This window comes from Salarias fasciatus, chromosome 7 (genome assembly GCF_902148845.1).
Source record: "Salarias fasciatus chromosome 7, fSalaFa1.1, whole genome shotgun sequence".
NCBI classification, from domain to species: domain Eukaryota; kingdom Metazoa; phylum Chordata; class Actinopteri; order Blenniiformes; family Blenniidae; genus Salarias; species Salarias fasciatus.
The window spans coordinates 26,351,054-26,365,136 of record NC_043751.1 but is presented as its reverse complement, the minus strand read 5'-3'; the positions used below and the strand labels follow the sequence as shown (position 1 = coordinate 26,365,136).

At 40.8% G+C, this 14,083-nt stretch overlaps 1 protein-coding gene across 1 annotated transcript in view; it reads right to left on the bottom strand.

Moving 5' to 3' along the window:
• Window positions 1-14,083, bottom strand: part of btbd11b (BTB (POZ) domain containing 11b) — a 78,366-nt gene that overhangs the window by 17,525 nt on the left and 46,758 nt on the right. Inside the window, exon 2 of the mRNA XM_030095541.1 lies at window positions 7,249-7,422. Within this exon, the coding sequence (XP_029951401.1) occupies window positions 7,249-7,422 (174 nt within the window). The remainder of the gene's footprint in view (window positions 1-7,248; window positions 7,423-14,083) is intronic.

Below are 14,083 nucleotides of genomic sequence, written 5' to 3'. Positions count from 1 at the left end.
CACAGCGTTAGATTACAGCCGCTCGTTCAGCAGGTGTGCTCAGAAATAACTCTTGAAAAAGGATTAACTCATTCCTTTCAGTGACCACATACCAGCACAGAGTACAAAAAAAGTGGACAGACGCACCGAAGCACAGCGAAAAACATCTAGGGCCTTTTCATTAGAAGATTACAAGCTTTTAATCAATACTCCATCCTGGGTGATTAATGGTAGCAGGAGGAGTCGAGGTGGAGGATGCGCCGCTGAACGGGCTGCTCAGGTAAATCTGTGGTTACCTTTTACTGGAGGGCAAGGCTGCCTTTCATTTCAAGCTGAAAAGAAAAAAATCACACAAAAATGCCACTTTCTAAAGTATAGAGGCACCGCTTTGACTTACAAGGGTTTTTTATTTATCTATTTATTTCATTATATTTTATTTTATGAGAGCTGGCACCTTAAAGGTCAGTAACTGACCATGCAGAACCCACGTAACATCCAAACCGCTCATTATTCCAGATTGTGAAGGCTGTTCAGTGTTTAATGGCGAGAGAGAAAGTATGTGCTTTGAAAAAGTTAAAATTAACTCTGATTTCTGATGGAACAATTACATCCGAGCCTTTCTGTGGATATTGATGAATGGATCTTGTTGTACCGTGCAGCTGCCGCCGTCACCACAGCCTCTGCATTTCATTTATTTGCTGCTCTGCAGCCCTGATTGCATTTAATAGTGGCCTGTGGCAATCCTGACTCAACAAGATGCAAAGTTATTTTTCCTTTGATTAGTTTTGCCCATTTAAAAACTTCAAGCATTACAGAAACGACACCCCCACCCTTAAAAAAAAAGAAAAAACACCAAGCACATATATCAGATAACACAGAGGGAACCAAAAAATGTTTAGAGAGCTTTCATAATGGGATATTTTTTGTCATTATGAACCTGTTTGGCTTTTCTTTTTAGTGTAGCATCATGTTATACATACATGGCAAAAGTATTCATTCTCTTTACAGAAGTAGAAACATAGATACTTGTGTAAAACTAACAAAACAAAACAATGAATATAGATTTCTGGAAACATTGCTGAATTCAGGTGCTTCAATATGACTTCCTGTCATATATGAGTAAATCCAAGCACATACGAAGATACTCTGGATTTATGCTTCCAACTTTGTGGTGAATGTTTGAGGAACGCCCTTTTCTGCACCCTAGAGCACCAAACAAGGTCCACGGTTCGATGCCTGCACAAGAGCCCCGACCACGAGCCCATAAAGCACCTCTGAGATGAAGAGAGGCTGCAAACCAGTCCGTCTCCGCCAACATCAGCCTCACTTCAACAGAATGAATTCACACACATTTTCACAGAAACACTCCAAAATGCTGTGGAGAGCCTTCCAAGAAGAGTCTCGATACCAAGGTGTTAAACATAAGGCCTGTGTTCAGAAACCGGCCCACAAGAGCCTCTGGACTGACCAAACCACAAAGAAACAAACAAAAAAACCAAACAAACAAACATCAAACACATTTCTTAAGAGGAGAAAACATAACACGACACTGAGACCGGAGCTGAGATATCGGTGATGCTGCCATGAAAGATAAGTACCTCGCTGATACCAAACTGGCCTCAAAACCACGCTGTCAAGGTGAGTTTGTAAAAACATGCAGAAAGAAACAGCTGCTGGAGAATATCTTTAGGCATTTCACTGTATTTTGCACCAGAATGTTTCATTAAAATTGCAAATATAGCATGAAAAATCTCTTGAATCTTCTACAATATAAATAAATAATAATAATAATATAATAAAATAAAACTAGGAATATGCTTAAATGAGTGTCGATGGGAGATTTGACTCAGACCTGCAGCCTCACAAGGCTGTTACCCTCACAAACTTATGGATCCTGTATGGTGCTTGTAATTTTGACTCCAGGTGATTCAACCTCATTTAAAACCATTTACTGTTGCTATTAAATGACATCAATCCACCTTCAAGCCTTTCAATCAAAATCTGGCCCCGCAGAGAAAAACACTGCAGTTTAACGCTTTTCGACAGAGAAGCACAAAAATCAGCCGTCGTTAAAGCACCGGTTTCACTAAAGGTCTAAAAAGAAAAAAAAAACCTGAAAAATCTATATGCTTTTAGTGCTGCCACAATAAATTATCTTTAAAAGGTATTACTGAGAGCACTGATGGTCATTAACAGCATTTTCTGTTCCTGGCAGGAGCACTTACAGAAAAAAAAAAAAGTACAGATTCGTTCACAGTCTACTTGCAAAGCAAAAGATTTAAAAAGAAAAAAAAAACTCTAAGGCAAGAGGAGAGAGGAAAAGTCTAAATCAATAATAGAAAAGCTGTTGTTACTGGAGTGTTTTCAATCAGCATTGCCTAATAAAGAACGACAAAGTACTCACTGGGGAAATCCAGGCTGGTTCTGAATTATTAATACAGGTTTCAGTATTTTGCTGATAAATAAAACCGGGGATAATGAAATTTGAAAACAATTTAAAAGGATTTCAGAAGCTGTTATAAATGTGCAACGATGCCAGACCCAGGGGAATCAAAAGTAAAGACCAAAGCACTTACAGTAATGAATCTCCACAAGATTTTAACATTAGATGTCTGTTGGTATGATGCACTGCTAATCTGGAAAATGTGTTTCTGTCTCTGATAAAAACATATTTTATTGACAGAAACGCCATAAATTTATACAAAAAGCAACTTTGGAGGAGAGGCTCCAGTTAGACAGCATTCAAATGGGGGCTGTTTGCATATTTGGTGCCACCAATCTTCTGTAATCCCAATAAAAAGAGAGTGAACCGGAGTTTTGGCCAAAACGAAAGCTCAGTGAGTCGCAGCCTAATGATACGGCCAACAGTTAAACAACACATAGGTCAAGATATTTTGGACAAATCGGAGGAGCGGTTGACCTTTCCACAAGTTATTAAATGTCTTTCTAAAATAGCTCAGCGTTGGGGAAGCTCCAACTTAACGTTTTTGCCTTCGTACTTAGACACACCATTTGGAACTCCGTGAGTCTGTTTGCTGCTGAGTCACTTCTTTAGTTGGCATCATATGAAAAGTCTGCTGATTGGTCACCCTGTCAGGCTCATTAAGGGCCAATCCCAATTCTACCCTTACCCCTACCCCTTACCCCTACCCCTATGATATGTTCACAAGGCTTAAGGGCTGTCCCAGTTCTACTTTTTGAATAGGGGTAGGGGTAAGGGGAAGGGCTATTTCACCCCTTTCAGCAAAGTCTGCATCGATGCTCCCTATTCTCTATAGGGGGAGGCAGAGTTTCACATTGGCCAGAAAAAAACAACATGGCGCCCACCACGGAGTCGCACAAATGTAAGATTGCTTTCTGTATACTATTTAAAAAGCTATAAAAAGTGTATTTGCTTCACTGAATTTATAGATATACGAGCATGACAGTGTCCCAGTCATGGATTAACGTTTTAGCGCTGCGTAGCTCCGTTTCCAATCGTAAATTTGCAACTTCTGAAGAGCACTAATCGCTGTATTAACGTCATCTTTTATCACGTTTTTAACATAATATGTCTGACACAGGGACCCCCGATGAAACCCGACTTCTGATTCAGTTTAGAGGTGAAAATGAAAAAAAGTTTTTGAAATCAAAATACAGCGCCAAAACACATTGGGAGTAAATTATATTATTCGTCTGAGCTATACTATGTTAGTAATAAAACGTGTTTATATAAACATATATGTATTACTTTAGGAAATTCATAAAAGAAAATGGCTTGGAAGGGGAAGTTACAGCCCAGCAAGCTTCAAAAAAGTGGGAGAACCTCAAAAATAAATATAAGGTAAATAATAATACCATTATTAAAAAATAAAAGTAATTTCTATCATTTCTAATATCCATAATTTTTTGTTGTTATAGGAGCGCGGCGGGGCTTAAAGGGCCAAGGGGTATCCCTATTCATAGTGCTGCAAAGAGCCCCAGCCCTCAGCCCTGTTCTAAAAGGGGTAGGAGAGTGATAGGGGTAGGGCCAAGGGCTGAGGGGGAGGGGAAAGGGGGAGAATTGGGATTGGCCCTAAATGCAGCATTGATGATTTTAGATAAAATTGAAAGACTTGGGGAAAATCGAGAACCTTGAACTGTCTTTTTTTTAACGTGTGACTTATAGAAATTACTAGCAATAATAAAAGAGCACAAAACTTCAAGAAGGTTGGTGCAACTTGCCTATCAGCCCATTTAATACGAAGCTACACAGGAGATTATCTCTGCATAAGGACAGGAAACTCGAGGACACTGGAAGCGTGGCTCATCTAACTACTCCGTATTTACCAATATGTCAAACTACCCATTTGAATTTCAGCTGCAAGCTGCAATTACAGCAGGTGATTATGTGGCTTGAGGACAGCGGATGTATGAACAAGCAGCCATTACTTATTTGACCTTCTTTCGCTTTGTGGGTGAAGCATTTTCCGGCTGTATAGGTTTACATCTACATAGCAAAAGAGATATATGTGTTCTGCATTATCCATCCATGGCTGCTTCTAAGAATAGGCCTGTTTTAATGCAGCAATGTACTGACTTGCAGCACTGTGAGGATCCCCGGAGCGAGGCACCATGGCTGAGCCATGATGACACACCGACCAACCTAATAATTGCAAAATTTGTGGGAGTGTCGTTTCGACTATGCAAATTTGGCATTTTAGTAGAGGAGGAAACGAGAAAATACAAAGAGGGAAATCAGTGACAAACCTCTAAAATTGAGTCTAAATGCCATCGAGAAAGCCTGTCCCCAGACAGACGGGGGGGGGGGGGGGGCAAATCTCACTGCGCTAGAGCAGGAGAGGTTTTTTTTTCATTATTGTTGTCATTGTTTCAAGAAATTTCTTTCAGAAAATCTCACTCCCATCAGTCTTTTGTGGCCTCATTCATCATGTCTTGTTCTCCCGCGGCTCTGCATGTGACAGCCTGACAGTGCGATCATTGTGGGCTATTCTGCTTCTCTCAATTATCAATTTGGCTCCAGCTTGAACCGCGAGACTGTTTGCAAATCCCATAGTTATTTGCAAAAACTCCTCTCCGGAGCTGATAACATTACGACTGGACTAAGCCGCGCTATTATCCACGGGCGGCTCTGTTGTCTCTCAGCGTGTTTGCAGTGTCAACACAACAGAATGAGTCCTTGCTTGACCTCATCAATACAGCTCGGAGAGAGGAAGGGAGATTTTCCTCATCCCTCTCAGAAAATATACAGTGGGGAGAATTGGCTTTTCTGTTTATAGCGGTGATAAATGTTTACACTAAATATACAGAAAATGTTTTCCCAGTCTATTCTGGACACAGTGGTGTCACGCCAGCAGAGAGAAAACCAGCAACTCTTGTGCCATTTTTTGTTTTTTCCTTTTTGTCATGCACATTAGGAGAAAGTCTGTGCTTTCTCTCCTGATTTGTTATTTTTCTGTCAGTGGACGTTCAGTTGTGCGGACACAAACTTCAAACAGGCATTTCGATTCTGTGATTATATCTGATTATATCAAATTTGTGACGTCTGTGTCTTCAGCAGTTTTCTACACGACTTGTCGCTGAAGACTGGTCTTCTTATTGTCAGAAAGTTTCCCACAAAACAGAAAACGAGGTGAAAAGTTTCCCGAATGGCCTCGTGGTGAACTTTAGTTGTGCATTATAACTTTTTCTTTTTTGCGTGCGAGTGAGGACAAGAATGCAAACTCAGGACATCTCAAATCCCGCAAGAGACCTTAATACTATTAACTCCTAAATCTCATGTAAATGACTTCACACTGTAAAAATGCATTTAGAAAGCATTATATTGTCTATTATTCTTTGAATACAGTGTACATTGTGAGCAGACAGGCATTCAATTAACTTCTGGAGAACTTGTCAAACGTATGAACTGAAACGAGTGGGATGAATGGCTGCAGTTTATTCAGCTCTCACTGACTGTATAAATCCTATTGATTTTCATTCCTTTAAACGGGCACAGGCGGATCAAGACACTGTGATTCGGTGACAAAACGGACAGTGTTTGTGCTCCATCAAACCCCACATTATCCTATCAGTCTATAACTCAAACCAGAAAAAGCATCTCCAGCCACACTCCTGCACACCTTCAGCATAAAAGACCATGAAAGAGGTGACGCTGGAATACTCCGCTAAATGAGCAACGGGGGTCTTGAATATCTCAAGTTTAAAGCTCAAGCTGGTGCTGGAGAAAGGATGTCAGGGATCATTAAAAGCAGCAGGATTCGGAAACTTGGTTTGGATCCACCCACCACATCAAAAGTTCGATTTCTGAAGCAAAAACTTCTGAAGTTTTTTTTTTTTCTTCTTCGGTTGGATGAGATGATAGTGAGCATTGAGCTGAAAGTACAAAATCCATATGCACATACAATTTACTTCACGAATGTCAAATACACTTTATGAAGAGAAGCATGTGAACATGCAAACAAAGCAAAGGGAAACCATAATATTCTGATTTCAGAACATCTTGATGTAGGTTTCAAACAGAAATCTGCTGCTTTCGCTCTTCTCTTGGAGTGTTTTCCATGAAAACTAAAAGCCCTCAAAAGATGCAACACAGGGCTTTCTTTTTATGTAAGACATGCAGTCTTGTTATGGGGTCCTGATGGTAAATCTGATGAACTAAAATGTGTTTGACACCACTCATCCAGCAGGATCCAGGATGCAGCTTTAAATAAAGAGTATAAAGTAGGCCTTTTTTTTCCCAAGCTCAATATGTCTGAAGGGAATAAAGTCCAGGGACTGTCGGGTTTGAGTGTTCCGGTCGAGCAGCATGTGGGAAGATAAATACGATGGCAGCAGACAGATGGATTGAAGGTATATGATTTGCTGAAGCCTGCATGTGGATATGAGTACAGATGATGAGTGACTGTCAAACTAAGTGCTCCATTTGAATAAATTAAAATGCCCAAGCATTTGTAGGAGGCCACAAATTGAATAGATGTACATTGGACAGACGTCGTCGAACTACTAGCGCAAAGCCACGGCTGGAACTGTTGAACATGCAGACGAGGTTCTTTCAACCCCGGCAGACGAGGGAATGAATGTCAGGCCAAAGTGTGAACCTAAAGCAAGGGAAGACCCGTTTTATCCAAAATGTCACTAATATCCTCATTTGATACTGATGAGTACAGAACAACTCCGCTCAAGCAGATAACTGCCTTGCTGAAGGGTAGAGCGCATGCAGAACACTGAGGGAGGAACACACACACAAACACACACACACACACACACACACACACACACCCTACTCACTGAGCTCAGAGATGCTGCCCACTCTCGTGGCCAGTAAGCACTGCTCCACAGAGCGCAGCTCAGACTGGCTGTAGGCGTTCCCCTCGCCGCTCTTCCCCGCTCGCTGCTGCGGCGGCGGCGGCGGCTGCTGGTGGTCCCGGTGAAGAGAGACTCCTTCAGGTAGGCTGAGAACACCTGAGAGGGCAGGACAAAGACAAGAGGAGCACATCAGTACAGAAAGTGGCATGTGATCCTATCATGAACAACACACTCGTATTGGTTCATAACAGGAATTCTAGAGGCTCAACAGGAGAACTATATCATTTTTAGCGTTTCTACAAGAAGCAGGACATCTCATCTGTTCTCTGCAAAGCTCCCAAGATTGCGCAGCCTGATGGCTAAAGCGACTTAACAACACTGTTCTTTCTCATTGGAGGCACTAAAATAAGGTGTCTTAAGGGCCTTAAGATAAATTATGGGGGAAGGACAGGGTCCCCTTGGACCGACTGCTTTTTGTAGAGGGAACATAAGTGTCTTGACTAAGCTTCAATTATCTCGGGCATGGTGTAACAGCACAGTTCAAGCAGTTTCTGTCTTTGACAAGGAGACTCACAAATTTACAACATCTTAAGTCAAACTTCCTGTCTGAAAAAAATAGAGTTTAATGAAATAAATAGTTATATGTAGATATAGATATAGATATAGATAATGATACTTCCTAGATATTTGTGTGTGTCAATAATCTCAACTTCCTCCTCATGGATAGTTCAGGTTTTCTGCAGGGTTTATTTTTCACACCGTTATGCCTGAAAACAAGGGTAGTCAAACATAAGGCCCGTGGGCCAAATCCGGCCCACCAAAACCAACACTGCTGCCATGAAAGCAAACGAACTGGTTGCTATCAAACTAACCACAAAGCCATGCTGTCAGGGTGAGTTCTTAAAAACACGCATCATGCCACAGCTATAGGAGAGGTTCTTGGAACATTTCAAGGTATTTTGCACCAGAAAGTATCATAATAATTGGATTTATGTTGAGTTTATGGTCATTTTCCATAGCGATTGTTTGATTTTGTGAAAATATAGATGAAATCAGACAGTATGAGGCCTCTGAACTAAAGTGTGTGTGAAACCCCTGCCTGAAAACATTGGGATTGAGAAGGCTTTCATTGCACAGCATAACAGGATAATCACATGAGGCACTACCTGAACCTTGAAGGATAGATAAAAGCAGAGTGCCGTCAGATCACTTCACCGGGAGGTTGATCTCTTCGCACCATCTGCAGTTGTGTTTGACCAGAATAAAGTGAACACAGTCCTGAGGCGACCCCGCGCTTGGACAAGACACACTTCTTAAATCCAGAGAACGATCTGAGGGCCTCCCTCACTTCCACTGAATTATTTCTACTTCACCAGCAGACCAGACAAAACATAACAAACAAGCGAGATCGACATCTGAACGTCGTGTTCTTTTTTCATCAAATCACTTCAATTGTATTCAAAACAATTTTTTTCTGAAAGTTGAGGTTGGAAAGGAAACCAGTTAGGTTGAATGATATTAGTTACAAACGTGATAAGCACTAATGTTGTTGAGGATTGCATTTTTCAAATAACTTTCAAGCAAAGCTCAAAAACTAAAGACTAAATTATCTGTGTTTTACCTCCAAATAACAGTGCTCTTTCCCTTCTTGGACCAAATTTCAACACATTTTTCTTTCTTTGATGCTGAAATAAAGAATAAATGTGTATGGAAACTTATCATTCACTGCTTTTCAGTCAGAAACATGTGGATGACATTACATTTTGATTATATCTTCCAGTGCTGATCCCAATATTTTCAAAAGATGTTTAATAATGCTATGAAAGAACACCAACTGCGGGAAGCTGGATTAATAAGCTTTTGAATCAAGAGCAAGAATGTGACAAAGAAAACAAAGGAGCCTGTACAAGTAGTAATTATGCCTTCAAGTCACACCTGTTAGAGACATTTCCCACAGGTTAGAATGTTTAATATTTCAAATGAGGTTTCATTATTCCCACCAAGTGACGAGGGAGATTCTCCATTTCAGCGGGCTGACAGGCGGCCCTCATCCCTCTGCAGCTTCACGCTTCACCCTGCGCAGTGTTTGCACCGTGTCAACTGATGAAATGGCTAAAAGCTGCGACTCTGCTCAGGATCCTCGAGTCACTGAGAGGAAGGCAGCTTTGGTTTTAATGTCTCCGCTCACATATTACGCTGCTAATTTAACGCACAGTCTGCCCGCAGGAAATATGACATTCTTTATTCAACTTGCGGGAGAAGACGGTTGCCTACAGAACAATTTATTTTACTTTTCCCTAATGATACATGAAAAAGTCAGGAAAAATTATAAGGAGGGTGAGAGGGCTCAGGAAAGGAGAGGAGATATGGATTCTGTCTTTGTGCTTAAGGGGAAAGTAATCTAATGCTCCTGAGAGCTCAGCTGAAATCTCTGCTTCACCTTTGTATGCCTCCAACAAACCAGTGAAATCCTAATTAACATTAACATCTGTTCATTTACAGAGTGAAGGCCAGAGAGAAATGTTCTAAAATATATTAAACCTATTAAATTCAGTCTCCCCTGAGATTCCAAACTCCAAATGGTAAAATACAGACTCAGAGTGACCTTGATTTTTGACCTTTTGGCACCAAAACTTTATCAGTTTGTCTTTGAGCGACAGAAACTAGGTACAAACACTTCCAAGACATGTCCACAAGGCACAATAAGCCTTGTTTAAGTTTATATTATTGCAATTATTTACCACATTTGTTGTTTGTCTTGGTGGAGAAGGTCATGTCATAATTTCAGTATAACTCGAGGCCTAAACTACTGACAAGGCAAGTAACCACATTTTTGAATCATTCTTCCAAACTAACAATGTTAATGACAGTCACAAAATGTATCATTAAAATAGCTAGGATATACATATAGATCACATTTCTTTTCACAGAGCAAGTCTTCAATACTTTTAAAAATGGTAAAATGTGAAATTATCACAAACATTCAGATCACATGTTGAGACCTCACATCTCTTCAACTTTGTTGGACATAAAGCATGATAATCTATGACTGTAGCACAATAACGTACACCAAACACGTGAGTTCAGGGGCCATCCACAGATACTCAGTGGACCAGATCTAGAAAATACCTTCAAATTTGAACTTTAAAGTTTTTCTGTGTTGCTGGTGCAGTGTATAACGTGATGAAAAGATTGATATTTTCAAAAAACAAAACAATTAATACCACAAACTACTACAGTCTTCGCATAAATCCCATTTCAATGAGATCTTCTGGTGCAAAATACAGTGAAATGTCTAAAAAAATGACTGCACTATGCGTTACAAACTCACCCTGACAACATGGCAGCATGACGGATATTTCAGTTTGGATCTCAGGGTTGTGTTGTGTCCACTACTCTAAAGAAATCTGTTGAGAAGCCAATGATTTCGTTGAAATGTTTACCGCTGACTCATCCTTAAAAAGTTAAATCAAAATAAATAGTTGAAATTGGGAGTCTGTCTCTCAGAGTTTCGGCCCCGTCCTGTCCACGCTGCACTCCGTCCTTCACGCAGTGTTTGTTGGGAGACGCTGCAGGTCCAGAAGATGGACGGATGTTAAAGTGTTTTGTGCAGCTTTGATGAAAATGATGAAGAATAATTGTAGCTTCAAAATGCTGTCTCATACTCTGTGATGGACGCAAACTGATGCAATGTTTTCTCTCAGACAAGTAAAATTTTCAAAGAAAATAACGTTGGGCTAAAGCTTGGTTTCTCTTTAAAAATGAAAACATTTTATTCCCTTTCCACTCTTTTGTAGTTCCTCTGAACAAAGAGCAATCAAGTTCTTTAAGAGTGCTGGTTTCAAAGGGAACACTTTAATTTAACTATATGTTAGAGTTTGAAAATGACTATAAATGACGCAACTAATCCAAAATGTGGGGCGTAAACATCTGGAAATGAGTTTTTGGCTAATGAGTCACACGGTCGCTAATAAACCGACAGAGCAGCTGCTCAGTAATCATGGCAACACTTCATTTCATGCTCAGGTGAGGCCAAAGACCTGCCGAGGACCTGCACAACCCTGAGACAAAGAGCAGGAGACCCACCCGCCGCTCTGGTGCCTTCAGTCCCTGCTCCGGTCATTCACAGGATGAGACAAACCACCAAGAGACATCGTGAAGAAAAGAAACTGCCCTACGACTTCATGACTGCAAACTGCACGAAATCTATCTTAAACAACTGAAAGCAGCAGGGGGGCAGACCCTGGCATGCCCGCCTCTCACTTTCCTCTCAGACGATTCTATATCACAGTAAACAGCCCGCTCAGTGTGCGTCGGCAGGATTCATAACCCTAAATCCAGATGAGGCGTCCAGCTGTGAGTCAGCAGAATACTGCATCGCAGATGCCACAATTGTCATAACTGTCACGAAGGATAAAGACAGTCTCTTTGACTTTCACCTTATGTCACCATCTGCATGTTTTATTTATGTCTGCTTGGTCAGATTCCGTCTTTCTCATAGGATTTTCACATGTGCTGTAAGGTTGGCCCGAAAAACGCATAAAACAAGAGGAGAAATTTATTAGAATGTGCTTGGAGCCAAATTTTATTTTAGAAAAGGAACTTAGAAGCTTTGCGTCTTTTGCTTTTGACCAATTTAAAGTGGCAGCACCTTGTAAAACTGTATAAATCGTAAAGATCAAGAGCCAACACGATGTACTGTAGTTTCTACGCGAAGGGATCAATCTGTGTAATCTGCATCTAAATAATAAAGAATGACCACATAACTGAGCACAACAGATAAATGTTCTCACTGTCTTAAATTGTATGTGTTCATATGTGCACTATGTTTATGTGTTCAGTTACACAATTATTACTATTATGTAATGCTTGTTTTACTTTATAGTTTAAATTGAAGTTCATACTATAGTGAATCAGCACATCACAAAGACAGAATAAAAATATCTGCTGTGAAAAAAAAAATCCCTATGGTTGGATGAAACTATTAAAAAAAAAAAGAAAGAAAAAAATGTAGAAACACATTACTGTAACGTTGAGGCTCTTAACTGTCGGGCTCCTTAACCTTGGTCCAGGGGAATAACGGGACCAGCTGACAGTGGAGTGGTGATTGCTCTCAGGATGGACTGAGGCAAGGTGACTCACTGGCTCTCTGTGTCCTAATGCAAGGCACTGTCCGCCCGCGGGGAGGAACTGATGGAGCTCTTCCACGCCAGGCAGCTGGCCACTGCGGCCGCACTCCCTTTCTCTGTGTTTACGTGAGTATCTTCCCCCCTCGTGGCTCCATGTCGCTGCGCAGGAAACCGCTCAGGAAAATGTGTTTTCATGCTCTCCAAGTACAGTACAAGTGCGATGGAGTTGTTTACTTGTTATCATGTTGATATACCGAAGTGTTACTTGTCTCATAGGGTATATAGGAGTGAGATATGCTACCGGGCACCTGCCTCTCTTTAACACAGTTCTGTTTGCCATATGGCAGCTATTCAGTGTCAGTGAGGAGAGAAGCGGGGTGGATGATCCCTCAGGCGCGACACTGTCACTGGAGAAGAAGTAATGAGTACAGGAGCTCCCATTAAGATGTCACTGAATGCACCTCAGTCATATTCGGTGATGAGCAGCTGCAGAGGCCTTTTGTGTGAGTGCATACAATATCTATTACACACATTACATTAAGGAAACAGAAATGTAGTTATTCACAAAAACGCAAAACCACAAGTTTACTTCCAACTTTAAAGTGTTATGATGCAATTGGGATGTTAAATAATTCAAAATGCATTTGGGTTTTTGCATTTTTAGCAAAAAGCATTTAACACGGAACCAACCAACAAGCTTAAAATAGCGTTCACTTCTGCGTGCTCACTTGCTTTTACTGCAGCCATAGAGGACTCAGCATCTGAATCAGACAAGAAAACCCACTCTATCCACCAACTCAGCAAACTTTAATTTCATTCCTCCAAGTAGAATGATTTTCTAGGAACAAAATAAACCAAAAATATGGTTTATTCAGCATGAAATATTCAATTCAGTATGAGAGCAAAACTCATTTTCTTTTCCCGTTCAAATAGGAATGATAACACGAAGAGGTGGTTGTCCTGTTCCGCTTAATAAATAATAACCTTCTACTTCTGTGATTGTTACAGCAATGGAAATAGTTTATTAGTCATTCAGGTCAAGGCAATCCTCATTTTGATGTGAAGACAAAAGCAACCCCAGCAGAAAATTCACGCAAAAAGTGGATGCATAGTTTTACGAGTCGCCTCAGACAGCTGGAGACAGCAACAGTGAAATGTTCTGCAAGATTTCTGTGCTAAACATGAAATAGTGAGTGAACCTGAGCTTCCCTTTGATTCCGATAACATGAAACATTCCTTCAAAGTTCACAAGAAACTACTCTTTTTTACTTATTTCCCTCTGCTGGCTGCTCTCTGCTGTCACTTTGCACATGGACGAGGCAGATTTATGAAGCCTGCACAAAAATGCTTTTGCATCGAGAGATTTCAATCTGACTTCTTATTTAACGCTCCGACAGTTGCCTTTCCCACATTTTGCCCGCTTACAGTGCCTACAGTGACAATGTTCTCTATTTTTATTTTCACACATTTTACTGCGTGGGTCTGTCAGAGGCCAAACTCCTGTAGTTTACATCCACTGACTCATCTCAGGATTGACTCCAGCAGCGAGGCAGGAATGCTGACCTCGATGTGGATACTACCCTGCATTTAAATCTATTTCGGAAGGAACGCACAGGCGAGAAGTGCACTTCCCCTAAACATACTTCAGCTCTGCAGGATCACTGGCTTCGCGTTTTGACACGGAAATA